Consider the following 26,841-nt stretch of genomic DNA (forward strand, 5'->3'; position numbering starts at 1 on the left):
CGAGGGGGGTCCTGGCCACTGTCGAGAGGGGTCCTGGCCACGGTCGAGGGGGTCCTGGCCACGGTCGAGGGGGGTCCTGGCCACGGTGGAGGGGGTCCTGGCCACGGTCGAGGGGGTCCTGGCCACGGTCGAGGGGGTTCCTGCCCGCGGACTCCTCACCCAGCACGGAGGTAGCCCCGACTCTGCACAGTTGGGAAAAGGACTTAGTCCTCGTCCCGCGCAGGGAGTGGGGGACACCAGAGCAGCCCCGTGGGAGCCTGGGTTGGTCAGTGTGCCAGGTTTTGTCACCAGGACAAGGAGGTCAGCTTGAGAGAGGAAAGGATCGTTCAGACCCTTGTTCTGCGAGGACTCGGTGTGTGGCCAGCTGGCGCCAGGCTCGGTCAGGGTGGAGGACAGGGACGGGGTGGTGCTCACCTGAGAGGGCGAGGAGGGGACAGCCCTGGGACCCTGGCCCATCCGCTGGGCCCCGCCTCTGCCCATCTGCTCTGAATCCACCCATGCGGTCAGCCTCCTCCTGACCCGGTCTCTCCCCTAGACCCCCTCAGAGCGTGGCTGCCCTGGGGACCCAGCCTGCAACCCCTGAGCCTCGGTGGACGTTCCAGATCCAGTCCACAATGTGGGTGTGCCGAGGACGTTTTCCAGACACGCTGGGAGTGGGCTGGGGCTGAGGCAAGGAGAAGGGTGGCTGCACAAAAGTGTGCAGGGGTGACCTGCGGGAGTGGCCTGGCCCTGCGGAAGGTGGACGTGGAGGTGCAGGAGCCATAGCTGAAGAGACGGGGGCGGGGCCACTCATCAAGAGCCTCTGGGACCACCAAGAAGGGTTGGGTGTGTCATGGAGCTGGTGGGACCCATACCAGGGAGTGGCAGGGCCAGCTTTGAGGGTTGGAAGGACTCCTTCAGTTTGCAAATGACAGAAACCCAACTCTATGTGGCTTAAGAACAGAGTTCCCTGCTACAGTTGACTGAAAGGCCCGGGGTGGTGGGCCTCAGGTAAGGCTGGATCCAGCACACGGTGGTAGCACTGCATTCCGCTCCCTTCTCCTGACTTCTTAGACCTGTTGACTTTCACTCCAGGTTCTGTGTGGTGGTAAGAGGTGGGCAGCTTGAACCTGTGTTACCAGGGGCATCCCGAGGCAGGCCAAACCCTCTCCTGGCGAAAACCGAGCAACACAAGCCCAGCTCTGCCCTGGGGCCGGGAGCGCTGCCTGTGCCGTCTTGCGGTCCACGCTCCCTTCCCGTCTGGCCCGCGTGGCCTGCCACCCTGGCGGCACACACCACCCGTCTGGTTTGTAGTCCTGGGAAACTTGGACTCCTGACTGCTGGGAGGCCCGGGCCTCGCAGGCCAAGGCCCGGGGGTGCGTGATGGGCTAGGAGTAGCTCCCGCAGCCTCTTCCCGTCGTCCGTCAGAAGAGGTGGCCCAGCAGTGTCCTGCCAGCCGCTGAGTCTGCCGAGGCTTTGACTCTTATTTAGACTTTATTTGGGTCTTATTTTAACTCCGCTGAGCAGCGAGATCTTTGCGTGAGGCACAGTTGGGTGTATTTTTAGAGCCGCTCTGTTAAGAAGACCTTCATGGCTGATGAATTTAATTATTCTGATAAATGGTGACTTCTGCGCAGAGCCGACCCTGGATGTGCAGATGCGAGTTGGAGCTTCCGTTGGCAGGAGGCCCTGCCTCGCCCGCCGGGGAGGGGCCGGTGGGAAGCCGCAGGGTCTCCTCATCCCGTCCCTCTGAGGAGGGTGGGCCAGGCGTGGGCTGTCGAGGGAGCGGCCGAGTCCCAGAGCGGTGGCCCTGCGCTCACTCTTCAAGGTCACCCTTTGACGGGGAGCAGGTGGAGAGCGGCCGCGTGGCGGTGGGTTCTCCTCTTTGATGTGGCTCAGAGGGCCCTGAAATCTCTCCCTGTGATCTTTTGTTCCCTGTGAGAAAACCAAGAAGCCTGTAATGGCAGAGAAAGTCCCCGCAGGAGGCGGCGCGACACAGGGCATGCTGGGAGATGGCGTCATCGCCGCTCTGACCCACCCACGCGGCACCGTCAGGCCCAGAGCCTCCGACACGCGTCTGCAGGGCCGCCTCGTGACCCCGTCCTGCCTGGTGGCCGGCCGAGGGGAGGCTGGGCCTCGAGCTGACGGTGCTACCCGGGCGCCCGCCGCACCGGCTCCCTGAGGCGTCGGGGAGAGAAGGAAAGCCGCCTCGACCCTCTTTTGGAAAGAGCTTGGGTGTAAATACATAAGTAAACGGAACCACACCAAGAAAAAGACTAAAAGGAAATCAAAGCTGGACCTTTGGTTTGGCCCGAGGTATAAACGGCGGCTCTTCCTGAGCCCCCTGAAGCCGGGCCTCTCAGGAGGAGCCCAGTGGGCCCCGCCTCAGCCCCGCGGCCACCCCCTGTCTTGTCTGGGGGTGTCCTCTGTGAGCCTCACCAGGAGGACTCAAGCACGTCACTGGCACCATGTCCTCCAGGGACATCCCGCTGCCGTGGCCTCCGGGACCAGGCTGGACAGTGCCCCCTGCACATTGACCGCGTCTTGCCGGTGGCGCGTCTGTCAGCCCGGTCGTCCTGGCCTCCGGCTGCTGGGAACGGGTGTGGAGGAGGGTCCACTGCTACATCAGAGGGGCAGCGTCCAGGGGCTCCGCTGCCACCACGCTTGTGAGGGGCGGAGGGCAGGTCATCCCCAGAGCTGGTGCTTGAGCCTGGGGCTGCAGACACCCAAAGCTTCCTGTTCACCAATCTCAAAGGTCCTGGGGCCCGTGGGGGGGCGCTGGGAGCGTCCCTGGGCCCGGCTCTTGGCTGGGACTCGTGGGCACAGTGTCCTGCAGCCCCGGAGGGCTGGGGGCCCAGCATTTCAACAGTTTACCTGCAAGTGCCACGAGGAAACTGCTCAGAGAGGTCAGGACTTGCCTGGGATCCTCCAGCCAGCAAGCTTGGGGCCACCCGGCCTACCTGCTGCAAAGCCATCGTGCCAGGCTCACCTGTCACCCCACTGGGAGGCCGGGTGCCCAGAGTCTGAAGGGCTCGAGGTAGTGAAGAGGCCGCAGATTTTACCACTGGCTACGCTCCTTCCAGGAGCAGCGGTTTTGGGCAGATTGGCGGCGCTTGTCCGTGGAGGTCATCAGCAGAGTTCATCAGCGGAAAGGGCCAGTTTGTGGTGTGAGGTTGGGGACTGTGTTCCAGCAGTTCTCTGCTGTGAGAAGTGGCAGGTGCCCAGACTGCGCCCGCTGCCCATCATTCCGGGTCTTGGGGCTCGAATCTCATCCAAAGTGTGTTGGGCAGAGGCTGCTGCCCAGGCCACAGAGGAGCACGCTGTCCATCCCATGAGGATTGGCCTGCTGGCACAGCACACAGCCTCTGGGGGTGGGGCCGGGCCTCCCTGCCCCGAGGGCCCTGCTGCTGCTGTACGTGCTGTCTGCACAGCAGCTCCAGGCAGGTCTGGAACCCCTGGGAACATCCAGAAGCATCCAGAAGCTTCTGTGTTCTAGTCACGTGCTCCAGGGAGCAGCAAAAGCAGGCTGGCAGGGCTGGTGGGAGCTGGGAGCTGGGGGCTGCCTAGCGCGGGGACTTGTGGGCTGTGGCCCGTCAGGAGCACCTCCCCTGGGCTCCTGCCGGGCACCCGCCACTTACGAGCGGGTTTCCCTCTGCCCCCCGGTCAGCGCCTGAAGCCATGCTGTTCCACTCGCACTGACCAGCTTTTCTTCTTTTCTCCCAACAGTGAGCGACCTGCAGGAAGAAGGCAAAAGTGCCATCAACGCGCCCATGTCCCCTGCCTCGGCGGATGTCCAACCCGAGGACACGCAGCTAGGTGCTGGGGGCGCGTCCGTGGCCTTGAGTCTGGGTGGGGCTGAGGAGAGGCCGGGCCGCCTGGCCTGGGGTCAGGTCCCCGGTGGGTGGGGTGCTGCGCGGGATGACGCGGGTGCGTTTCCAGACTGTCGGGCGAGGACTCCCGGTGGCCTCCCAGCTGCCTCTTGCCTGCCCGTCTTCACCAGGGCCTCCTGGTTTCTCCTGGAGTGCTGGCCGTGGCGACCCCATGCCAATCTCAAAGGCTGGCTCAGACCACAGGTCACACAGCCAGGGATTTGCAGAGGCCACTGAGGGAGCCGAGGTGTCGGTTCACGTGCAGGTCCCTGCGGTGCCAGGTCAATGCTGGGCCGAGGACCCGAGGGTGGCCCTGAGGTGCAGGTGCCTGGCAGGGGGTCTCTGAGCCGAGTCAGGGTACAGTGGGTGCAGCGGGGAGTCTTCCCTGGGCAGGCTGCTGGGCAGAGGCTGCGGTGTGCACCAGGTGGACCGCAGATGGCCGGCGACAAGGTGGTGTGCTGTGCAGGGTGCAGTCTGAGGTGTATCCTTCCCACCCTGTGGGGCAGGGTGGCCTCATCTGCTGTCCCTTACGTGGCCCTCAGAGTCCACGTGTCCCTGTTCCCTGATGTGATCCAGCAAGTTCACAGGCGGAGCTCTGTGTTGGCACAGGTTACTTTTGCGTCTGTGCCTGTGATCACGCGGGCGGGCTGGCGGGGGGTCCACCTGTACGGGCGAGATGCGAGCCCTCTCTACCTTAGCATTCGTACCCAATGGGGCTCGGCAGGCTGCGGCGAGCCCTGCGCTCTGCATGGGGTCCTGGTCCCGGCCAAGGTCAGGCTTAGAGCGGCCACGGGGAAGGCAGGCCCTCCCTGGCAGGTTTCTGCCCCGTCCTAGGATGGAAGTTTCACTAAGGTCCAGGTGTGGTGAAGCCAGGGCTCAGGGACAGCAGGAGCAGGAGCGCGGCTTGTTCTCTTTGCAGCCAGGAGGCAGGGCCGTGCAGCTGGGCAGGAGGGGCGCAGTGAGGGACAGCCTTGCTGGCCCTGGAACGGCGGCAAGGCAGCCTGCCGGCTGAGGAGGACGGTTTGAATCATCCGGTGGCCCTGGGGCTGGGGGTCTCAGTTCTCGGACACCAGCCTGGGACAGGGAGGTTGGCATGGACGAGGGCCTGTGAGTCCTGGGGCCAGAGGCTGGGCTTGGGCCTGGGTCCAGTGACCTGTGCAGGGCGAGCTCTCGGGGGCCACCTGCTTTCTGTAGGGATGGCCGGCCTGGAGGACAGTCTCCCCGGGGCCAGCAGGGCCCAGGCGCTCAGCATCAGAAAGTCAGAAATGAAGCTGGTGGTCAGCTGGGCTCCCACCCTGCACTGCAGAGCTGCTCAGGCCGGGCAGAGCGGGTGCCCACCAGTCCACTGGCTGAGGGCCTGGGGCCCGAGCTGCCCAGCTCCCCAGCCCCCGGGCTGCATGGCCCCCTCCTCTAGAAGAGGGCCCCTCCGAGCTCGGCTGCTGCTGTCCTCGGTGCTGCCGGCCAGTCACGGCCCCTGGGCCGCTCTGCCCCAGAAGCCTGGTGGCGTGTGGGCCCGGCCTTCCTGCTTCAGGGCGGGTTCCTCCTGCTTGAACCCTGGACCCCGAGGATGCTGAGCAGCCCCCTGCCCCCGGCCCCCACCAGGAGGGACAGCCCAAAGCATCTCCAGACTTCGCCCATGTCGCTCGCTCCGAGAACCCTGATCCAGACCAGCGGGGTGGAGGGCGGGAGGACTGGCCGCTCCTCAGTGGTGTCTCACCGCTGTCCACGCCGCTGCTCTCAGGCCTGGCCGGCGTCTGGCTTCTGTTCCCGGAGGCTCCGGAGACTGGGAAGTTCACGAGCCCTAGGTCAGAGCTGGCCTGGTCAGTGCCTGACATACCCCCTCGAGGGTGTCCAGGCTCCAGGGAGGGGTGGTTCCTCAGGCCCCCGGCCACCATGAGGCTGCTGGGTGTGTGCTCTGGCCACCACCTACAGGACGGCGCCAGGCAGGACCGGGCAGGAGCTCAGGGTGTTCTGGAAGCAGGGCCTACGTCTGCCTGAAGGAGGGACATCACCCAAAGAGAACGCACTTCCTGAGGGCCTTACTGTCCATGAAGTCCTTCACCTATTGGATCTCCTTTGGACGTGACCATCATGGCCAGTATCAAGAGTCTGCTCCTGATGTTCCTCTTCTTCAGTCCCCAGGGCCCTGTGAAATGGGTGGTATCACTGTGCTCACTTTGCAGATGAGGAAACTGAGGCACAAGGAGGTGACATCACTTGTCAAGGCCCCTTGTATAGCAGGTGCCTTGTGCCTGAGCTCCTGCCTTTGGCCTCCGGAGCCTCGTGGTAGATGGCGGCCCCACGCGCCGTGAGCCAGGATGCAGGTGCACCCCTGTCACTGCGGGAAGGCCCCTGCTGTGCTGCTGGGCCTGCATGGGGATGGGGACGCAGGGTTCAGTCCCCACCAAAAAGTTAGGCTGAGACCCGACGTCCTCATCTCCTGCTGAAGTGAGAACAGGCGAGCGTTGGCCCGGCACGTGCTGACCCAGGCCTGCCAGGCTCCATGAGCCCCCGTCTGGTGGCGTGGACTGGGCGGCGCTCCAGGGCTGCTCAGGTGTCCCCAGGGTCGTGAGCGCCTGGAGGGTGGCCAGGTGACCTGCCCAGGTGCAGGGCTGGGGAGGGCCGGGCTCCTGCCGTCTGGCCCGGCTCTGTGCTCAGGAGGAGAGAGCCTTTGGAAGCCCACCTTGTCGCGAGTCCTGGTTCTCCATGCAGCAGTCGGGAGGCCGGCGGGCGGGGCAATGGGTTCCCGGCCCAGGCCAGGCGGGCGCTGCTGGCCTGCCGCCTCCCTTCCCTCCCACTCCTGTGAGCTCTGGGCAGCTGGAGTCTGGGGGCCACTCTGCTCCAGTGGTGGCAGCAGCCCCTGTGGCTGGGGTCACTGCAAGCAGCGTCTGGGTGGGGCTGGTGCCCGGGGTCCGGGCAGGGGAGAGCTGGAGGTTCTGGGCGCTGACAGCCAGGGGCCATGGCGGGTGGCCGCGGGCCCCGGGCACACGTGTTCCTCGTCTGGATCACGCTCGCCTGAGTGGGGCTCCCCCGCCTGGCCTGTCACCAGGCACCCTGCCACACGCGGCCCTCCCTGGGCCCACTGTCTCCGTCCAGGTGGGGTCAGCAGCACAACACACCCATGGGGGAGGTTGAAAGGCAGAGGGCAGCGGTCATGGGAGGTGAGTGGCGATGCTGAGGCTCAGGACAGGTTCTGTCCTCCTGCCCTTGGCAGGCACTGCATGCCCTCCGTGCAGGGTCAGGCGCCCTGTCCTTGCTGGTGGCACCTGCTGACCGAGGCACCCACTGTCCTGGGGACAGCAGAGTGGGCAGTCTGTGCAGTCCGGGGGGTGCCTGGGTGTGGGCTCAGAGCCTTCACAGGGAGGAGGGAGCGTGTCCGGGTCTGTGACCTGGGCGGCTCTGCTTGCTTGTCCTCCACTGAGAGGGGCAGCAGGGCCGGAAGAGGCCGCGGTGGCGTCTCCCATGTGAACCGAGGGCGCTTTCCAGCAACGGCCAGGTGTGGGGGTGGGCTTGCTTCCCGTCCTCTGCCTTCTTTTCCACAAACACATGTACCCCCTGCTCACGAGCTGGTCCTGACTGGGCACCACGGTGCCAAGAGAACCCTGGCTGGAATGGTTTTTGCTCTCTCGAGACACTGGATGGTCCCATGAGGCTCACGTGGCCACCCTGAAGCCTTGTGAAGTGCTAAAGGGCAACGGGCTCTGAAGGACAGGGGCAGGGCAGGGAGCGAGGAGCTGCCCTGGGGGATCTGGTGTCTTTTGGGGTCAAAAGAGGGAGCAGATGTATCACATAGCCTGTGCCAAGGCCCTGTGGCAGGCAGGAGGGAGGCTGGCTAAGGAGTGGGGGAGGCCCAGAAGGGGAAAGCTGGGGAAGTGGGGGCAGGGGAACGTGGAAGGTGCTGATCCCAGGAGTAGAGGAAGGCTGCTGAGGCCTTTGCAGGGCCCCGCGTGCTCCCTGTCACTGCGAGTGTCCCTCTCCATCGCTCATCTGCCTGGTCCACACAGTTTCCCATTTTGTGGATTTGAACATTTCCGCTGGGAAGTTTGCCTCACCTGTTTGGTGAGCGCCCAGTTTCACTCGAAGCCATTGCGGTTGGTGGATGTGGACAGGCCAGAGGCCTCCTCTGCTCCTCCCTGCTTGGTAGCAGTCCTCTGTCCTGACTCTGGTCCTCTGCAGGGTCCTGCTTCCTCCCGCCTCCACGCTGCCCTGAGCTAGGCTGGCCCTCTGCTGTCCGTGGGGTCCAGGGAGCAGCGTTGTCTCTGTGTTGTGTCCTTCCGCCGCTGCTTCACGTGCTGCTTCACGCGTGAGGTGGCCGAGGATTTCCCGTGTGGAACCTTTCCCGGGCCTTCCCGCCATCCCTCTCCCTGACCATCCGGTGCAGGTCCAGCAGGGCTGCGGCTCAGGCCCTGCCACTCCTCCCGGTGGTGGGGTCCGGGCTGCTGGGGAGGGGGCTGGGCAGAGCCCCGAGGCGTGACTCCGCCCCCCTGGCGAGGGCCCCCCCCCCCCCCCCCCCCCCCCCGCCACTCTGCGGTTTGGCTTTGACTTTGAAGGGTGGGGTCCCGGCGGGGGTGTGGGCCGTGGAGCGGGTGAGGGTCTCCTTCCTCGTGAGTGGGGGTGGCCTGCCCTGAGGTCCCGCCACCTCACAGTCGCTAACTGTGGCCCTTCTGTCCCCGGCAGAGGAGAATGAGGAACGCACAATGATCGACCCCGCCTCCAGGGAGGACCCCAAGTTCAAGGAACTGGTCAAGGTGAGGCCTGACGGGTGCTCCTGTGGGTCCTGCTGCGGTCAGGGCTCTCCTGGGCAGAGGGACAGCTCCTGGCTCCTGTGGCATGGGGCACAGCAGGGGGAGGACAGGCCACGGCACTGGGACTGGGGCTCCCCCATGCTCCCCTGGTCTTCCAACTGCCCTCTCAGCTGGGCTGACCTGGGAGAAGGCACCTGGGGGTCTTGGGAGCAGCTGCCGCTGGCCTTCCTGGCAACCAGCTCAGCTGCTGGGTGTTTGTGACCTTGGTGGCCCCTGCAGGACCCCGGGGACCTGCGTGCCTGTGTTGGGGGAAGGTCAGTGACCAAGGTCGGTGCCCGCCAGGTTGCAAAGCAGGTCAGAGGGACAGTGCCCGAGATGGTGGCCTCAAACACTGTGGCAATGAGGGTCCCCAGCATTGCCTCAGGTGTGGTCAGGCTGGGGGCCTCCCGGAACGTGCTGGGACCCGCAGCCCCCGCGGCTGGCGGAGGGAGACAGGTGGAGGCCACAGAGCCGAGGAGACACCGCGTGGCTCCTCCTGGGTGGTGACAGCACTTACACGTGTCCCCCAGGCCCAGGCGACCCCTTGCTGGGAGATCCCCTCTTGCTGATGCTCCCAGAGGGTAGAGGCCAGCCTCCGGGGGTGGGTGTGTGGGCTGCACGGGTTTGAGCCCCCTCCTGCCCTGGCCGTCAGCTGGGAGAAACCCATCTCCCCCAGGCCAGGCCGCTGTCCTGTGGCCGTCTTGGGGTGGGGCCGCTGCCTGTGTGTTCATCCGCCTCCATGTTCATGGCCTCCTCCCCTAGGTCCTCCTGGACTGGATCAATGACGTGCTGGTGGAGGACCGGATCATTGTGAAGCAGCTGGAAGAGGACCTGTACGATGGCCAGGTGCTGCAGAAGCTGCTGGGTGAGTGGACCTGTCCCCCGCAGGGCCACCCAGGCCAGACATCCTGACAGGAAAGGGTCCAGAGACGGCAACCTTCACGCTTGAGGTGGGAGTGGAGGCCATGGTCACCTAGCTCCTTTCTGCTGGCCCCTGGGGACAGTGCTCTGCATTGGTCAGCACCTGGTCTGCGGTCACTGGGAGATAGGACAGGTGGCTGCTGTCTGGTTCCCTGTGGGTCCCAAGTCCCTGGTGACCATCAGGTGCCTGGCCTGGTGGTGAAGGGTCCTGAGTTTCACAGCCACGCGGATCGGGGCACTTTGGTGGGAAACAAAAAGGGGAGGGAGGGGCGATGTGTGTCCGGCCTGCTGGTCCTTGGTGCCACCCCGAGACTGCCCAGCTGTCTGCTGTTGGGCTTTCGTCCTCAGGAAGCTCTGGTGTGACCTCGGGTCCCTGTTCCCTGCGAGAGTCTGTTAACGCGCCTCTTGAATGTCAACGGGGAGCCCAGGTCCCCGCCTGGTGCGGGGTGGGAAGGTCTGCCGCAGGGCCTTCCCTTCCTCTCAGTGCCCCACCCGTGGTGGACCCCACGCAGGCCCATCCTGGGGAGAGCCACGAGCTGGGGGGCTGGTGCTCTTGGGGTAAAGGGGAGCTGCCGCAGGTGGGCTGAGCCAGGCAGGGGCTGGCGGCTGCAGAACTGCTAGTGGAGGCCGGAGAGAGAGCTAGAGGAGGCCAGGGGCCGGGGGCCGGAGCCTCTGCCCAGGGAGGGACAGCCGGGAGCCCCAGGTGGCCTCTGAGGGCGGGGACTGTGCTGTGGCTGAGTCCTCCGCTCTGCGGACCGTCTGGTCTGCTGAGGGAAGGAGCTGACCACACCACCTTGTGGAAGGCCAGGGAGGGCCCTGGACCACACCATGGCTTGCTCTCTAAAGTACATTTGGAGGGGAAAAGGCTGCTTGCTGAGGTCACCACTCCTTGGTCCGTCCAGCAGCTGATGGTGCCATGCAAGTCTAGGCTCCTGAGACACGGCGGGGGGAGGGAGGTCAGGGACGTGCATTCCAGCAGAGTTGGGGCCAGGTACTGAGGAGCAGCGGACTCGGGAGGAAACCACGGAGCTCACTGGGGCGAGAGCAGCTGGGAGAGGTGAGGCGCTGGACAGCCAGGGCCACCACCCTGGGGAGCCGACGTCCTGTGCACAGGACAGGGAGGGACATTTAGGCCAAGGCTTGTCATGCAAGGGGAGCCCCCGTGCTGAGAATCAGTGCGTGGAGGCGGGCAGCAGGGGGCAGCAGTGGGGGAGGCAGTCGGGAGACCAGGCTGGGAGGACAGATGGGGTCAGGTTGTGTCCAGCCTGGGAGCCAACGGCTTCTCTCCCACATGACAGGAGGCCGCTAGAGGTTTTGAGCAGGGTCACAACACGATATCATTTAAAAGGCCACGTGGGCTTCTGGGTGCAGAGTAGATGGGGGGCAGGGTCAGGAGTCGGAGCTGGGCCACCGATCAGGCTGTCTGCTGCGGTCTGATGAAGCAGTTCTGACCAGCGTGGGAGTCAGGGACAGGATTCTGGAGGTGAAGGCCGCCAGAGGAATGGAGGCCGACAGCCAGGTTCGTGCCTGGAACAGCTGGTGAATGAGGGAGGCTTGGGGTGGAGTGTGCTGAGGTCCATGCTGGACACCGAAGCTGGAGTCCAGGTTGCAGCATCTGCGTGGGCTCCCTGTCCTGGATCGGATGGCATCACCTAGAAGAGGGAGCTCCAGATTCCATTTGACTGAGCTCCAGGTGGCCAAGAAGGGACATCTGTATGGCTGAGGCAGGATCCCTGTCTTGGAATAATTCTGGGGTTCCAGAATAAGTCTGAGATGTTAGGTTGTTTATAATCATCCTAACTGTGTCGTAAAGATGTCAGTGGTCGGAGGTCTAATGTTCTGCTGCTCCGCGTCCACGTGCGTCCGCTGACTTCCTGGGCGTGGGTGGTGCAGTCACTCCCAGCAGTCAGCTGCTGGTTCTCTTGAGGGCTTCACGCTGGACGTGTGAGCTGATGGAGACTCAATCGAGAAGTCTGGAGAAGCACATTGACCTTCACCTGGCCCTGTCCTCAAGAGCTGCCCTGCGTTGTCACTTCCCTTCTTCCCACAGAGAGACTGTTTATGATGAAGACTTGGCCTCTTGTTGGCTCTTGGCCTTGGAGAGCTGGCTGCTGGTGGGGATGCTTTTTTATTGAAGCGGTCCCTCTAGTTGGCTCTTTTCTCACTTCCTGAAACAGATACTTCCCAATATTTTCATAAGCAAACTCGAGAGTTGCTCTTCTAAAATTTTTTATTTTTTAAATTATTTATTTATTTTTGCCTTTCTAATTCTTTTGCATGCACATGTGGCTTCACCTATCTGATCTCTCTCTCAAAAAAAAAAGTGTCCCTAGGCCTGGCAGTGTGGCTGTGAAATCCAGTAACTGGATCCCAGGACCACAGGACGGCCTCTGAGTTTGCATCAGCGTCAGCTCTGGTGGTCCATAAACGACACTCGGCTCCCCAGCCCCCGGCCGGCCCTCCTTTCGGGCAGATGTCTGCCCTCTGGCTGAACGTCCTTTTGGTTGCCTCTTCAGTTGGCCCCTGCACATGCAGCTCTTACTCTACAGCTGCTGTAGGAGCGAGTCTTGCTACCTTGCTTTTGTTTTCTGCAAAGTATAGCAGGAGGCTCACTTTGGTTCAGGCAGCCGTTTTATTGTGGAGTGGCTGTGCTATTTGAATGTCTCCAATAAGTACTTGAAAAGGCAATTTAAAAATCTCTTGTGTGTTAAGTGGTTCGCTGTACCACTTGGACTGAAGAGAAGGACGATGTCCAAGGATCTTCAGATGTGAACAGAGCATCAGAGTGCGCACAGTGTCGTTGCCCTGACGAGATGTCTTGGTAGTCCACGTGACGCGAGCTCGGATCCAGGGTTCCAGGAAAGATCTTGCCGCAGGCATTTAACTCATTGGCTACGAAAGGCAAAATATAAAATCAAATAAGGAATTTTGGCTTAGGACCAAGGCCAAAGTTGACTTCCGTGCATCTGTGGTGGAGCAGAGGTCGGAGGCCTGGGCTCTAGCTTGTCAGCCAGGAGAGGTCGGGAAGAGGAGGAGCCAGCGCGGAAGCCCGGCGGGATCAGCCACGGGGAGCGCTGCCCCAGGGGGGATGGGCGTTTCAGGAGGTGGGGTGAGAAGGACGAGGGCAGAGTGGGCCTCGGGATGGGGCCACGTGGGGCTGCTGAGGACGAGGACCCCAGATGAGCCCCTCTTTTTATTCCCGGCCACGTGGAGTGCCACCCCAGAGCCAGACCATGGCTACACCAGGGCACAGCCAGTCTCCACGGTCTCCATCGTGGGCTGGGTTGTGTCCCCTCAAAACTGCGCTAAAGCCCTAAGAGCTGGCCATGGAGTGAGCTGCATGTGGAGAGAGGTTCTAAAGCAGTAAGTGAGTCAATGAGGTGGTGCGGTGGGTCCTCGGCCAACGTGCCTGCTGTCCCTAGAAGAGGAGAGATGAGGACATCGACACACACAGCAGGGCCCCTGTGAGCACTGGGCAGAGGCCGAGTCTGTGGGCCAAAGGAGAGGCCAAAGGAGAGGCCGCGGAGAAGCCGCCCTGCCACACCCGGCCTCAGGTTACAGGACCTGAGGTCCCAGGGCCTGAGGACGGATCTCTGCCGTCCCTCCAGCGTCTGTGCTTTGTTACGCAGCCCGAGCTGTTGATGCAGTTTGCTTCCCTCCTCTTCCACCCCAAGTGACATGGCTGGCAGCGGACAGGAGGGTGTGCCAGGTTCCCGTCTGTCAGACTGGCTGGGTTCCTGGACCCTGGCTCTGCCCTGTGCTAGGTCCTAGGACACCTATCGACCCAGCTTGCTCTTTATTTTCAGGGTGATCCTGGGACATCTGCAGATTCTCCAGCAGGGACTGATTGGATCCAGACGGAGGGGCGGGTGTGCCAGAGCCACCTGGCCTGAGGCTGGGCTTGGGCGGCTGCTCCTTGTCCCTGGGGTTGCCTCTGCACTGCCCGGTGTCGCGTAGTTTGTGTGTCCAGGACCCTGCTTTGGTCATCACCCACTCTGGTCTGTCTCTGCACTTGGGACCGGTTGTCCCTGCCTGCTGAGCACCAGGACTGTGCCTGTCATAAAGCGGTGCTGGTCTTAAACGCCCTCCCGGAGTCGTCTGGTGATGCTTGGCTGTGTGGCGGAGATCTGGTCCCGACACCCAGGAGGGAATCAGGGCTCGCCTTCCACGCTGCCCTCCCCGGGGCCGGGTCAAGTGCCGGTGCCCGTGTCTGTCACCTGCTGCCCTCACCTGCTGCTTGGCTCACTCCCGAGGGAAATTGAAGGAACACAGGCCGCGGCCCGGCCTCCGTCTTAGTAATTGAATCTTGAGCGAATGTGACAGTTGTTCAGGCTCCCCCGGGCGGCTTGCTGCTCACTCCGGGAAATAACACAGTCGTTTATTGTGACTATCTGATCAGACTTCTTTGTGGTGTCAAAATGTTAGGGGGTCCAGAGGGGAGTTGGCGGGCCGGAGGCAGAAGGCTGTTTCGAGACCCTTCGGAGCCCCGTTAAGCAGTGTTTTCCCCGGGAACCCACCAGACGGGCTCCTGGCCGCCCTGCCCGTCCCTGCTGGGCACCTCCTCTGCCCCAGGTCCATCTTCGATGACTTTTCCATTTGTGTTCATAGATCGATCTCAGGGGTCCCCACCTGGTCCCCATCATTCCTTCTGGCATGACTCTGCTCAGGAATGAGAATGACCTTGGACTTCAGGGTTCCTTGCCTCTGCGTCTCAAAACTCCAGTGGTCTTGCGGTCATCTGCTCCACCTGGGGACCTCACTCTGGCCAGGCGACCAGGCTGCTCTGAGCCCCTCCTGCCTCCTGACGCGTAGCCTCTGGCTCTTGTCCTTCTTCTTGCAGAAAAGCTGGCAAACCGCAAGCTGAATGTGGCCGAGGTGACTCAGTCCGAGATAGGGCAGAAACAGAAGCTGCAGACAGTTCTGGAAGCCGTGTTCGACCTGCTGCGGCCCCACGGCTGGGCGCTGCGGTGGAGCGTGGACTGTGAGTGGCGTGGGAGAGCGTGTTCGGTCGGAGCCTCTGTCTGCAAGTGGCCACCCACCAGGGTGCCTGGCCTGCCCTCCTGCCCCGAGAGAGGCACAGTGCAGAGGCCCACGGCCACCAGGCTGGGCTCCTGGGCCTCAGGGGACTCTTGTCAGGGCTCCACTCCAAACCCCCGGGACCTTATTACTAAGTGGGCTGTTTGACTGAAGGCCCCAGAAGCAGGTCCCCAGGAACTTGGGCCGGCCCCTGGAAAGTGTCACAGGGTGGGCTGGCTTTAGGAGGGTGTGACATCACACTGTTCCAGCCCAGGCACTCAGCTAGAGGGGACAGCTGTCCAAGAGAAGCTGGACCGTTCTCCTGGCCCCCCCACCGCTTCTCCATGCAGGGCAGTTGGGGTGCAGAGGCCTCCCTGCTGACCAGTGGCCCTGGGCCCTGGGGAGCCGAGCCCAGCTGTGGTGAGGGACTCCGCCCTGGCCTGGCTTGAGAACTTGGATGGACCCCGCCGGCCCCACGGGGTGCGGGGGTCGTGAGTGGGAGGGAGGGCCTCGTCAGCTGGGAGACCCCGCGTGGAGGTGCGATTGCAGACCTTAGGGCCTGCGCTGGGGAGGGCTGGGGGGGACTGGGGCGGCAGAGGGACTAACCCGGCGGGGTGGGGTCAGCGTCTAGCATCTGCCCTCTACGGCCCACCCCCCGGGACGGGGACAGCCGAGGGCACAGAGGCAGAAGTCACTGGGGAAAGATAATGGCGCCCTCGCTGTGATGGTACGTGGCCGTGACCTGTCCTTCCTCTCACCCCCCGTTCCACTGCTTTAAAAGACAGGATGCTTTTAAAGTTGTTGTATGTCACCTTAGGGCAAAAGGAGGGGAAAAATTAGAAAGCAGAGATGTGTTCACCGGGTGCCGGTCACTCTGTCTTCCAGTCTGTTCTGTCCTTGCCTCTGAGTCCTCGTGGGGACCCAGCCCTGTGGACGGGGCCGGCTTCCCGAGCATCCACCCTGAGGGGTCTCCCTGCATTCCCTCCCTGCCACAGCCATCCACGGGAAGAACCTGGTGGCCATCCTGCACCTCCTCGTGGCCCTGGCCACACACTTCAGGGCCCCCATCCGCCTTCCCGAGCACGTCTCTGTGCAGGTGGTGGTGGTCCGGGTGAGTACGCGCGCGGCCCTCCTGCGAAGCCAGCGTGACTTCCTCTGCAGCTTTCCATCCTTCCATTTTCCCCTCAAGAGCCTACCTTCTATTTTTCCCTCTTGACGAGATTCATGTCTCACCCTGGCTTCGAGATGCATGATTGGAGGGAACAATGGCTCTGATTTGAGGAGACGCAGAACCAGAGGCTACGGGGTGTTGAGGTTTGATTTTTCAGATTTTTGAAAAGAACATTCATTTCTCTCCAGAGCCAACTCGCCGGAATTCAATCCCCTTGAATGTGCTTATTACTCACGGGGGAGGCTGGGACCGCGGCGTGGAATAGATGCCCAAATTAAAGGCTCTGCGTGCTTGCGGTGGATTGCATCCATCATCCCCATTATCTCTGTTTTTGGAGTCATTTCTCTCCATTCACTTGGGGAAGGAACCAGGCCCGTCCTGCTGACGGGGCGGAGGCCCCGCCTCTCCTTCCCTCAGCGCTCGGGGGCAAGGGTGGCCCGGGGGCCGCCTGCGGTTTTGTTGGTGGATGTGTCCTGGGCACCAGCCAGGCCCCAGGGGCTCGCTGGGCTCTTTGGGACACGAAATGAGGAGGACCCCTTGGGCCTGAAGGAGCAGCTGCCTCTGCGGGGGGAGGGCCAGGTCTCCTTGGGAAGCTGGGCGACTCGGCTCCTCACATACTCGAGACATCTGGCTCTGTGCGGTCTGGGGTTTTGGACTTATCCGTCCTGTGGTCTGCCATTCGTGAGGACCTGGCTGAGGCTCTGTTTTCCAGAGTTGTCTGACCCCTCTGTTACCCGGGCGCTCAGGCTTGACCTGGCGGAGGCCCCTTCCTGGCATGAGGCAAAGGCCACCTGCCTCCTCTCCCCACTCCCTGCCTAAGGAGGATGTTTGTGGCCGGCCCAGTGACCTGGGCCCCAGGAGTCCATCCTGCGGCCCCTCGTCTTGGACGCTGCTTGCGGGCAGCCAGCCTGGAAAGGCTTCCCAAGGACGCTTGGAAGCGTGGTTTCCGAGCCCACCTACGTCAGACGTGGGGCCCGGCGCCCTGTGCAGACCCACAGTCCTGGGTGTTTCCTTTCAGGCCCGCACTGGGTCCAAGACAATCTTGGGTTTGCGGAAAGTTTGACCCAAGCAAGTATTCACTAGTGCTTTCTGTGTTGACCAGGGTTGCAGGATTCTTAGGGCCACGCCCAGGGTGGAAGGAATCTGGAGAGGAGGGCTCGGGAGCTGGCCTCCCGGGCCTTGCACAGAGCTGCCTCCGCCTTCCCTGCGCCCCGGCCTGTCCCCATGTCTGGGCTTGCTCAGACCTCGGTTATCTAATCCAAGAAGGGTCCCAGCAAGGCAGGTGGCTTTTCAGGGATGGAACAACAAAGGCCAGGGCCCCGTCCACCTCCTGCAGCATGGCCTTGGCTGTGCCACAGGGTCACTGAGCTGCAGGGGTTCCCCACCTGGCAGATCCCACTCCGAAACTTTACACTACTCAGCCGTATGTCTCCAGTGCCCAGCCTGAGCCCGGCATCTCGTAGGTGCCTAATGTGTGCTTGGTGTGTGGATAAGTGGACAGAGCGTCACTGGCCTCCTGGGAGCACTTCTGAGAATCAATCAGGATGAGCCCCTGGGTGGGCTCGTGACGGGGACAGCCAGCCGTTCCTCTTCAGCAGGAGGCAGCCTCAAGAGCCCGGGCCCGCACTCCGGAAGGGGCGGAAAGCTCGGATCCTGGGTGGGCTCCACAGGAGTGAGGCCATCGCACGAGGGGCCGAGCAGGGGCCTGCCGTGGTGATGGCATCAGTGGCCCCAGGAGTGCCTGCTGGGTGTCCCCGGGCTGCTGGGACAGAGCAGCTCTAATGGGGAGAAGGCAGCAGGCGGTTTCTTCTCTCATGGGAGAGCCAGAGATCTGGAATCAGGTGTCCGATCAGGGGGCTCCAGGGAGGACCCTGCCCTCTGGCCTCTGGGGAGGGCCTGGGTCCCGAGACCCTAGGCTCTGGCGGCTCCATCTCCGCCCTCGCGCACCGCGGCCTCCCCCGCTATCTCCTCTGTCCTCTCAAGGACCCCGGCAGGGTGGAATTCAGGGCTCACTGCAATCCAGTACGACCTTGTCGTAACTATTGTCTTAACTAGTATGTCGTAACTAGTATGTTGTAACTAGTATGTCGTAACTAGTACGACCTTAACAAGGACTGTTTCCAAGGAAAGTCACACCTGAGGCTCTGGGTGGACACGTTTGGGGCCCGTTCAGCCCGGGCAGGAGCTACTTCACTGGGTGTTTCTGGCTGTCACTCATTCCCCGTCCCTCAGACGGCCCTCCAACCTCCCTGCTGCAGGTATAGCGAGTCCCTTTGGGGAATCTGAGCTGGGGGGCTTCTTCCAAGACCCCCTCTGGGGCCAGCTGTCAGGCAACGTGGAGAATGGGGGTGGGGCAGGTCTGGGACAGTTGCTATGAGGTCTCCCCTGCGGTCACCTGCAGAGCACCTGGGCAGGTGGGGTGGTGCTCCTGCCTTGGGGCCATCTGTCCCCGGCCAGTCCCTCCCTCATCTCTTTTCTCTGCTTGTTTGGGGATTTGCAGAAGCGGGAAGGCCTGCTGCATTCCAGCCACGTGTCGGAGGAGCTGACCTCGACCACAGAGTAAGTGGACAGTCCATGTGAGCCCCAGGCGCAGCTTCAGTCAGGGATGGCGCTTCTGAGAGCCTGTCCCCCGTGTCCCTTGCCCTTGGGGCGTCTTTACACGCAGTCCACCTGGCGTTCCTTCCTCCTCACACGCTCCAGTTTGAACTCTGGAGTCGAGCCGCCCTCTGCAGCCCTTGGCGTGGGCGTCCACAGCGTAGGAGAGTGGCAGGAAGGTCCTGAGACCCAGCCCCACTCCGGGCACCACTCCCGGCCCGCTCCAGCCCCTCAGAGCGGCAGCTGCCGGCCTTGCCCCCAGTGTGCCTTGGCGGAGCTTGACTGGGCGCTCCTGCCTCCTGGAGCAAGCCGGGGGCAATTCTTACAGGTCAATAGGCTTCGGCCTATTGGAAGTAGCAAGTCGAATGTGTATTTTGCACGTGGCTCTTCGGACACCCTGTTGAGGGTCTGAGAGTCACTGCCTCTGAGCCTTGTGACTAAACTGCTTTAGCTGAGACAGCAGGTTAACGTCGGGCCACCTCCGCCGGCCCTCCAGCTCCGTTCAGAGTGCCCTGGATGCATGGCAGCCTCTCAGACGCTGGGCCGACCCCGAGGCCCCTGGTGCAGGTGGCGGCTGCCGGGGAGCTGGAGCCTTGCTGGCTGAGGATGTGAGGCCTGCCACGCGGCCAGGTGCCCCACGGCCTGGGCAGGCCAGGAAAGCCGGGGGCGGGGGGACCGGGTGCTGTGCCCGGCACAGTGCCCATGGGCCGCTGGGCATCCGACCGTAGGAAGGCCGCTTGGGAAGAACTGGGACGGGCAGCGTCTTGGAGCCGGCTCATGTGCTGGCAGTTCGTGGCTACGGCTTGGGCGGGGCTCAGCCGGGCAGGCCTTTGGCCAGTCTTGCCAGGGTTGCTGTGTGACTGTGGGCATCTGCGGGCTGCCCTGGGGCTGGGCAGGTCTCAGTGGTCCAGCAGGCTTTTCCCCAGGTGCCCTCAGCATTCGAGCAAGTGACAGGTCTCCCTGGGCCAAGGGTAGCGACAAACCCGACCTCTGGTCAGGAGTGGCCCAGTGCATGGCTGCAGGGCAGGTGTGCAGCCCTGGGACTGAGCGGTGGCCCATTGCCCAGGCTCCACGGGGCAGAAAGGACCAGAGAGGGGATCATGCGCCCTTCAGCCCTCCTGGCTGGGACCAGGCAGGCGCAGCGAGGAGCAGGCAGGGCGGGAGCAAGGCCTGGACACACACCAGCCACAGCTGGCACATGCGGCCTAATGCCCGCCAGCCTGACTGGGCAGAGAGGCTGCTGGACTTGGCTCCTCTCCTGAGGGCTGTGGCTGGGCGCAGACAGAGGACCTGCCAGCAGAACGCAGAACCTGCAAGGGCCAGGTGTGGGGCAGGTAGAGGGGCGCGTCCCTGAGGGAATCTCCAGGGCGGGGGTCTTGCGGCCAGACCCTGAGAGCCAGGGAGCAGGCGGGCTTCTCCAGGGACGCCCAGCGTGTCCTGCCAGCCTCCTCCCTCAGCTGCCACCTTTGGTTTGCTCCCTCCGTCCTCCCAACTCCTATGGCCGCTGAGGACCCACGGGATCATCCAAACCGGAGATGCTGTGGCTGCAGGGCCTCCCCCGGCCTCCGCCAGCCTCCGGTCCACCTCCCAGGCCCCTGTAGCACCAGAGACCCACGTCCAGTTTCTTTAAGGCGTCATGGCCACCAGCTCCTGTCTCAGACCCCCGGTTTCTTTTCGAGGCAGCCGCGAGGCCGCCCCTCGGGGAAGCTCTCCTGGGAGGCCTGCAGCTCCCACCGGGGCGTGTGCCTGTCCCCGCCTCAGCCTCACGCGGTGTAATCTCTGCAGTGTTTAGTTCTGCGTCTCCCGCCTGCACATAGTAGGTGCTTGAGTCGATGTGTATTAGGCAGGATGGAGCCCGGCCCCTGTGTCTGCAGGGACTCGGGGAAGAAGCGGTTGCATTGCGGCCCCCGGGGAGGCCTCCGGAGTGGGTGGGCTGGCACCTTCCGGAGCAGCTGGTGTCCTCATCCTTCATGCCTGAGCTCCAGGCTGGCCTCCTGGGCTTCAGGACCCTTGTCTCGGTCCCCGGAAGCACATGGCCCTGCCCCCTGAGGTCTGTGACCGGCTGTTGGGAGGCCCGCGGGGACAGTGTCCCTCCCACCACCTGATCACAGCCCTGCCAAGGGTGACTTGGGCGGCCGGCGTGCCCCCACGAGGTGCTCTGCTGCCAGTCTCCTGCAGTGCCAGCCACACCAGAACCTCGCCCCTATCAGCGGAGCAGGACAGAGCGGGGCAGGGGACTCGGTCCCATCAGTGACACTGACTGGCCAGCCCGCCCGCCCCGTCGCCTGTGGAACTGTGCCTGCTGACCGGCTGACAGCTCTCTCTCTCTCTCTGCAGGCAGATGATGGGCCGGTTTGGTGAGTACCCTGGGGTGGGGTATCTGGGGCTCATGGGTCATGGGGGGGGACCTTTGTGGGTCTCTCTGCTCCCGTCTCAGAGCCGGGGGTGTAGGCGCCGGGCAGGAGGAGCCAGGATGGGAGGGAGGGGACTGCCCGTCTGGACAGGGTGGTGTGTGGATGTGGAGGAAGGGAGGCAGGGAGGCAGGGAGGCCCTTTTAAAGTCTCTGGTTTTACAGCCCTCCCTGGGGCCTGGCAGCGTGGCTCTGGTCCCAGCTTGTCACCTTTGGCTGCCCCTGCATCTCTGTCCCTCACCAGCAAGGAGAGAGTGAAGGGTGACAGAAAATTGACTGAGGTCCTAGGTGGGTGCCCTGCGCTCCCCACGCGAGGTGATTATTCCTGCTAGCTTTCAGGGCCATCCCAAGGAGGCGCTGACCACTCCTGCCCTGTTTAAGTCTGGGACCATCACCTCAGCGAGGGGCAGCCACCTAGGGGCCAGCAGTGTGTGGGGTTGAGGCCCCGGAGGTGGGCAGCCCCAGTGCTCAGCCTGGCAAAGCTGCCTTGGGGAACATTCCAGAACAGGAGCACTTGGCCCCCAGGCATGTTCTCCAGGGAGGGTGGCCGGCAGCCGGCAGGAGAAGCGGAAGCCGAGGCCTGCCTCTCAAGCTGTCCGCCAGCAGTGGTGCCGCCGCTGGGGTCCCCAGGGTCGGGGTCCCGCCACTGCAGCCCCAAGGCTGTTCTGGGGACCTGCTGGCACATGTCCTGCGAAGGGTGCAGGCAGCTCTTGGCTTCCAAGGGCCCTGAGCTCCAGAAAAGGCAGTAACATGGCCCCTCACACTCCTTCCTCCACCTCGGGCTGTGCGGGGACAGTGCTTGGCTTTTTAAAGAGCGATTAGCTCCTTTTAATGCCTTTATTATTAAAGAACAGATAAAGGAAGGAGGGCAGGAGGAGGGTGACCGTCACTGAGGGGTGCAGCCAGGCCAGCATGGGGCACGAGAGGGCCCACTGGGCCCAGGGCACCCGGCCGCCCGCCCCTTCTGCCCAGAGGAAGCTCAGGCCCTGGCATGGCACAGGCGGAGGGCTGCCCGGAGGGGGCCTCAGGCATTCCCTGGAGTCTGGCAGCTGTGCGGACTCAGCCTGTTGAAGGTCCAGGGAATGGACAGAGCCCATGTGGTTGGGGCTGAGTCTGGGGAGCCCGGGGTGGGCGCGCAAGGGGCAGGGGTGCAGGGTGTGGCCTCCCGAGGCCAGCTGCAGGGTGAGGAAGTGAACCCGCATGGCCGGACACGGGGATGCTTGAGGCCGCAGGAAGCCCTGGGGGCTGTCCTTGTCACTCCACGGTCTCCGGCACCAGCTCCGCTGAGATGAAACAGGCCATCAGCTGGTGACAGGCAGCTCGTCCCGCCCCCGGCCTTGCGGCTCCTGCTGACGCAAACTCCAAGCCTCCTGGAAGCCTCCCGCAGCGCAGGGCCCAGGGAGCGGGGTGGCTATGGAGCACCTCCTCAGTCCCCCTTCAGCCCCGCTGCCCCAGGGTCTGACCACACGCTGCCCCTCTGGGCTGCCCCTTCCGGCAGCCGGTTTCTTCACACCATCCATTTTGGGGTGGGGGGTCCTGAGCATCCCTAATAGCCACCCTTCCTGCCCGCAGCCCTCACTGTGGCCCTGGGGGCCTTGCAGACTGCCCTTGGACGCACCTCCCCTCCTCTGACCTCATGTCCCGCCTGTGGCTACCTGGCTGTTCTGAGGCCCAGGCCGCCTACCCTGGCACTGAGCCTGAGATGCGCTCCCTCTGAATTACTCCCTGGCTCACTCAGCTCCTGGCTGTGTCATCTTCCTCCCATGTCAGTGTCTGCACCGCGGGCCTCCACGTGCCCAGCAGGTGTGGACACGTGAAGCTGCTGCCTCTCCTCCACGCAGGGCTCCTTGAACTGGAAGCGTCCTGCGGGCTGGAGCCGCCGCTTCCTTGGGCTGCATCCTCGGCACTGCCAGCCCCCCGCGCATCTGCCCGTGGCCGCTCCTAGACACCCGGGAGCTTCCAGAGCACAGGGCAGGCCCTCCTGGGACAGCGGGGCTTGGCCAGGAGCCCTGCTCCTGCCTTTCTGTCCCCCCGGGTCCTGGCAGAGGTGGGGAGCAGGCTTTCCCTTGGTGGAAAGGCTTTCCAGGGAGCCCAGGTTGTCTGGTCTCCATGGCAACCGTTGGCTGGTGCCTCTTCTCTCTGGCAGCCGCCCCCGCCCCAGCCTCAGGGCCCTTCCCGGGCAGGGGCAGGGACAGGGACAGGGGCAGGGACAGGGGCAGGGACAGGGGTAGGGGCAGGGTGGGCTTCCTTCACCTCTCCGTGCCTCCTTGCAAACCCTGACCTTTGGCCTCCGGCCTCCCCATTTCTGAGCAGAGCTGGTTCTGAACCTGCAGCCTGATGCCACCTGGGCCGCTGACCGCCAACCTCCCACCCGCTCTGCAGGGCTCTCTCCTGACTCTGGGCTTCCTCTTCCTCCTGTCCACGTGCTGTTCCCTCAGCCAGGACGCCCTTCTCCCTCCGGCCCTGCCCAGCGAGGCCCTGCTTGAATTCAGCGCGCCTCCTGTTGGGCTTGTCCTCTGCTCCCCGCCTCCCTTGCTTCTGGCTCCAGTGGGAAGGGACTGTCCCCTCTGCTTCAGAGCAGGAAGTGGGCTTGGGAGGGAGGTCGTTCACCCAGAAGCCGTGGACTTTGAAGCCGTGCCGCGGGGATCCGACCCGGAGCCCTCATCCCCACGGGCCACGCGACGTGTGCTGGCTCGGGGCCTGGCCCCGCCCTCCCTGCCAGAGTCCCTGCCCCTGAGGTGCGGCCGCCTCCCTGTGGCCCGCTAAACATCCCGGCTGACGCCACACTCCCTGCTCCCGGGGCTGTTCTTCGGCTGCCTTTAAAGAGCGGCCTGGCGGTAGCGCCAGCTCTTTCTGCCTTTGATGGATTGCCTCAGTGAGGATGATCTGACTTCGACGGTTATGAAAGTGATTCCCACCTGCCACCATAGGATGGCCGAGCGCAGGAGATGCAGGAGGGCCGACTGCCCCCAGGCTCTGGGCTGGGCTGGGTTGACGCGGCCTCCCAGCCCCTGGCCTTGGGTGTCCGGGGTGGGGAGGAGGGCAGCCTGCTTCCTCGGGCAGAGCTGGGGCCCCTCTGCTCGGCCTCCCTCCCTGGCTCCTCCCTCTTTGTTGTCCCGTGGACAGGTTGGGGGTGGCGTGGATGCAGGCCCAGTAGGAGGGGCCTCCTCCCTCAGGACTCCCTGGGGTTCCATCTGGGGTTCGGGCCCCAGCCTGGCTGGAAACAGGTCTCTGCTGGCCGCGTCTCCTGCGCACCGACCGCCCAGGCCCCTTCCAGGCCCTCTCCTCCCTCTCCCTGCGGCCTGGCAGCACCTCCCGCAGCTCAGCCTTCATGCCGGAGGCCTCGGCCCTCTGCTCAGGGTCGGGCCACGGGGCTCTCTGTCCCGTGAGCCTCCCTGAGCGCCGCCCTCATGGGCCTGGCCCCCGCCATCCCTGCGCCTTTCCACGTCCACAGCCTTCAGCGGGAGGCACCCAGGGGGCCATCAGAGTGGCTTGGGGCTCTCCTGAGGGGGGAAGATGGCTGGGTGCTGTAGGGGGACGTGGCCTCCATCCCTGAAGCTGTCCCTGTGGACGTGGACTCCCAGGGACTGCCCTTGGGAGCTGCAGTTCTCCAGCTCTTTTGCTCTCTGAGCACCAGCACCAGCCTTTCACCCACCTGGGAGCCAGAGACAGTGCCAGGGACAGACATCTACAGTCCCAGCCATGGGGAGGGGATGGCCCAGCACTGAAGTGCCTCTTTGTAGAAGTTCAAATGGTGGAGGTAGGGAGCCCTTAGAGGTGACCAGGAGAGCAGGACAGTGAGAGGCAGAGGGGGTGGATTCACAGACGGATTTCACCGGAAGACAAAGAGCGTGGAGAGGGAGAGTCAAGGAGGGCTTCAGTCTGCGCTCATGGCCACTCTGGTGCTGTTCGGGGGCGGGCTGAGGTTCCCGGGCTGGCCCAGGGCGGGGGCAGAGTGTCCCAGGGGCCGGGGCGCGGGCAGCGGGTGGCCGTCGGTCAGTCGGCCCGCGGGGTCTCTTTGCATGTGCTGTCCTGCAGAGCGGGATGCCTTCGACACGCTCTTCGACCACGCCCCGGACAAGCTCAACGTGGTGAAGAAGGTAAGGGCGGCTCTCCCCCCGGCTCCTTGCAGCCTGCTGGGCGGGCGCGTGGGGTCTGAGCTGCTGGCCATGAGGGAGGCCTGAGGCCTTTTGACCCTGCGGCCTGCGGCGGGCTCCGGGCAGCTCTGCCGCCTGTGGCTCCGCTTCTGTTCCCTGCCTTACCGAGCCAGCCAGGCTCCTTCCGCGCGGGCTCCAGGCCTCTTGGCGTGGAAATGCTCTTGAGCGCGGCAGCCTGCCGGCTGCCCAGCCTGGTTACTGAGCACTACGTTGCAGCCCGCCCGTGGAGGGCAGCCAGGGGAGCGTGCTGACGCCCCTCTGTCTGCGTTGACAGTCTCTCATCACTTTTGTGAACAAGCAGCTGAACAAGCTGAACCTGGAGGTGACGGAACTCGAGACCCAGGTACGCGGGGCTTCATCCGAGGGCCCTCCGTCCGTGTGTCCGGCAGCTCTGTCCTGGTGGGGGGCGCAGCGGGCGGGCTCCTGGTGCTGCTGGGCTTGTCCTCCCATGGCGGCCTGTGGTCTGAATGCCCCCTTCTGCAAGGACGCAGCCGTGTTGGGTTGGGGCCCGCTGGTGACCTCAGCCTCGCCCTCGTGACCTCTGCAGGGAGGTCACTTCACAGGTCCTGGGACCAGGACTCCAGCGCGTGTGTTCGGGGAGACCCTCCTCACCCTCCGGGCCGCGCCCCACGTCACGGGCCTTCCCTCCTGCCGCTGTCGCCAGGGGACCTGTGACCTGTCCCCCAGGGAACATGTATAAAATATTTCTCCCGCAAAAGGGTCTATAAAACGCACCCCCAAGGTGAAGTGGCACCGTGAGAGTAGGTTTTCAAGCCCTTGGGAAGATGAGGTGCCCCCTCCCCGTCAGCCGGTGCTCGAGCCTCTGTAGCTCTTGGCACAGACGTCGCTAATGCCGCTGATCCTCCCTAAGCCCCTGGGCGATTTCTTTCACCCCTTCCTCTTCCTTTTCTAATTAAAAAAGTAATTCAGGTCCACTGTAAAAATGCCTGAAAATGCAGATAAGCAAAACAAATGGAAATCATCCCTAATCCTTCGCCCGCGAGGGCTGTGCCCAGGGCTTCTTGGGGCCTCTCCTCTACCCCTGGGGCTGGGCGGCCGCGGGTCTGGCCTGGGCGGCCAGCGGTCCATTTTCTAACGTGCATGTTCGTGCATGATTTGAAGATTGGTTTATTTTTGGCAATTTGCCGGTGCTGCGCGTTCACCCTGGACCTCGCTGCTTAGTCGGTTCGGCCCAGAAGCTGCCGCTAAGCTGAAGGCGAGGGTCCTCTCCCTTCCCGCTCCCCGCCGCCGAGCTCTCGGACCTGGCTGGCTCCGGAGGCCGGAGGTGTCTGTCAGGTGACGGTGGGTCCCACGGAGTGCTGTCCCGTGATGTGCTCTGTGGTTCCTAAACACATCGGCTGGGTCTTTCCTCAGCAGACAGAGTGCGTGTGTTCCTGCCTGGGGCCTTTCCTGTCGGGTGCACCTGGGGAGCCGCCCCGCCGGCCCCTTGTGTTGCTGGTCTCCCTGTTCTTGCTTCCGGGACAGGAGCATCTCTGTGCAGGAACTTGCACCCTTGTGCATTTCCTTGGATCGACTCAGAGAAACACAGGCCAAGAGTGAAGTAGCAGTGTGCCCTCCCCACACCCGGTGTCTTCACGGGGTCCCAGCCTATCACTTCTCAGATGGGCCAGCGCCTAGCACTAGGAGCAGGAGCGTCTTGGGCCAGGACTCTGCTTAAACGGGCACTTATCCTTATTCACTCAGTATCTCCCCCTTTTCCCCGTCACCACATCGTGTAGGAAGGAGGCAGAGTCTCATCTGCCCGGCGGCTAGCAGGCCACGTCCTGGCTCCGGCAGGGCCGCGACCCGTGAAGGGCTGTCCCTGGCTCGCAGCAGCCTCACACTGTACATTTCTTAGTGCCAACACTCCTGCCACGGGCCAGGGCCTGAGTTGGTGGCTGTGGTTTCACACTTCACCTGCCGCATCCTCGCCCTGCAT

General features: G+C 63.6%; 1 protein-coding gene across 1 annotated transcript in view; it reads left to right on the forward strand.

The window, feature by feature from the left end:
• The window catches only part of PARVB (parvin beta), a 66,331-nt gene that overhangs the window by 31,064 nt on the left and 8,426 nt on the right, over window positions 1-26,841 (forward strand). The window contains exons 2-10 of the mRNA XM_079141702.1: window positions 3,706-3,795; window positions 8,526-8,596; window positions 9,395-9,497; window positions 14,394-14,534; window positions 15,565-15,680; window positions 18,241-18,299; window positions 20,673-20,692; window positions 24,784-24,845; window positions 25,177-25,245. Of these exons, the coding sequence (XP_078997828.1) occupies window positions 3,706-3,795; window positions 8,526-8,596; window positions 9,395-9,497; window positions 14,394-14,534; window positions 15,565-15,680; window positions 18,241-18,299; window positions 20,673-20,692; window positions 24,784-24,845; window positions 25,177-25,245 (731 nt within the window). The remainder of the gene's footprint in view (window positions 1-3,705; window positions 3,796-8,525; window positions 8,597-9,394; window positions 9,498-14,393; window positions 14,535-15,564; window positions 15,681-18,240; window positions 18,300-20,672; window positions 20,693-24,783; window positions 24,846-25,176; window positions 25,246-26,841) is intronic.

Source organism: Sciurus vulgaris (genome assembly GCF_902686455.1).
Source record: "Sciurus vulgaris genome assembly, chromosome: 5".
NCBI lineage: Eukaryota > Metazoa > Chordata > Mammalia > Rodentia > Sciuridae > Sciurus > Sciurus vulgaris.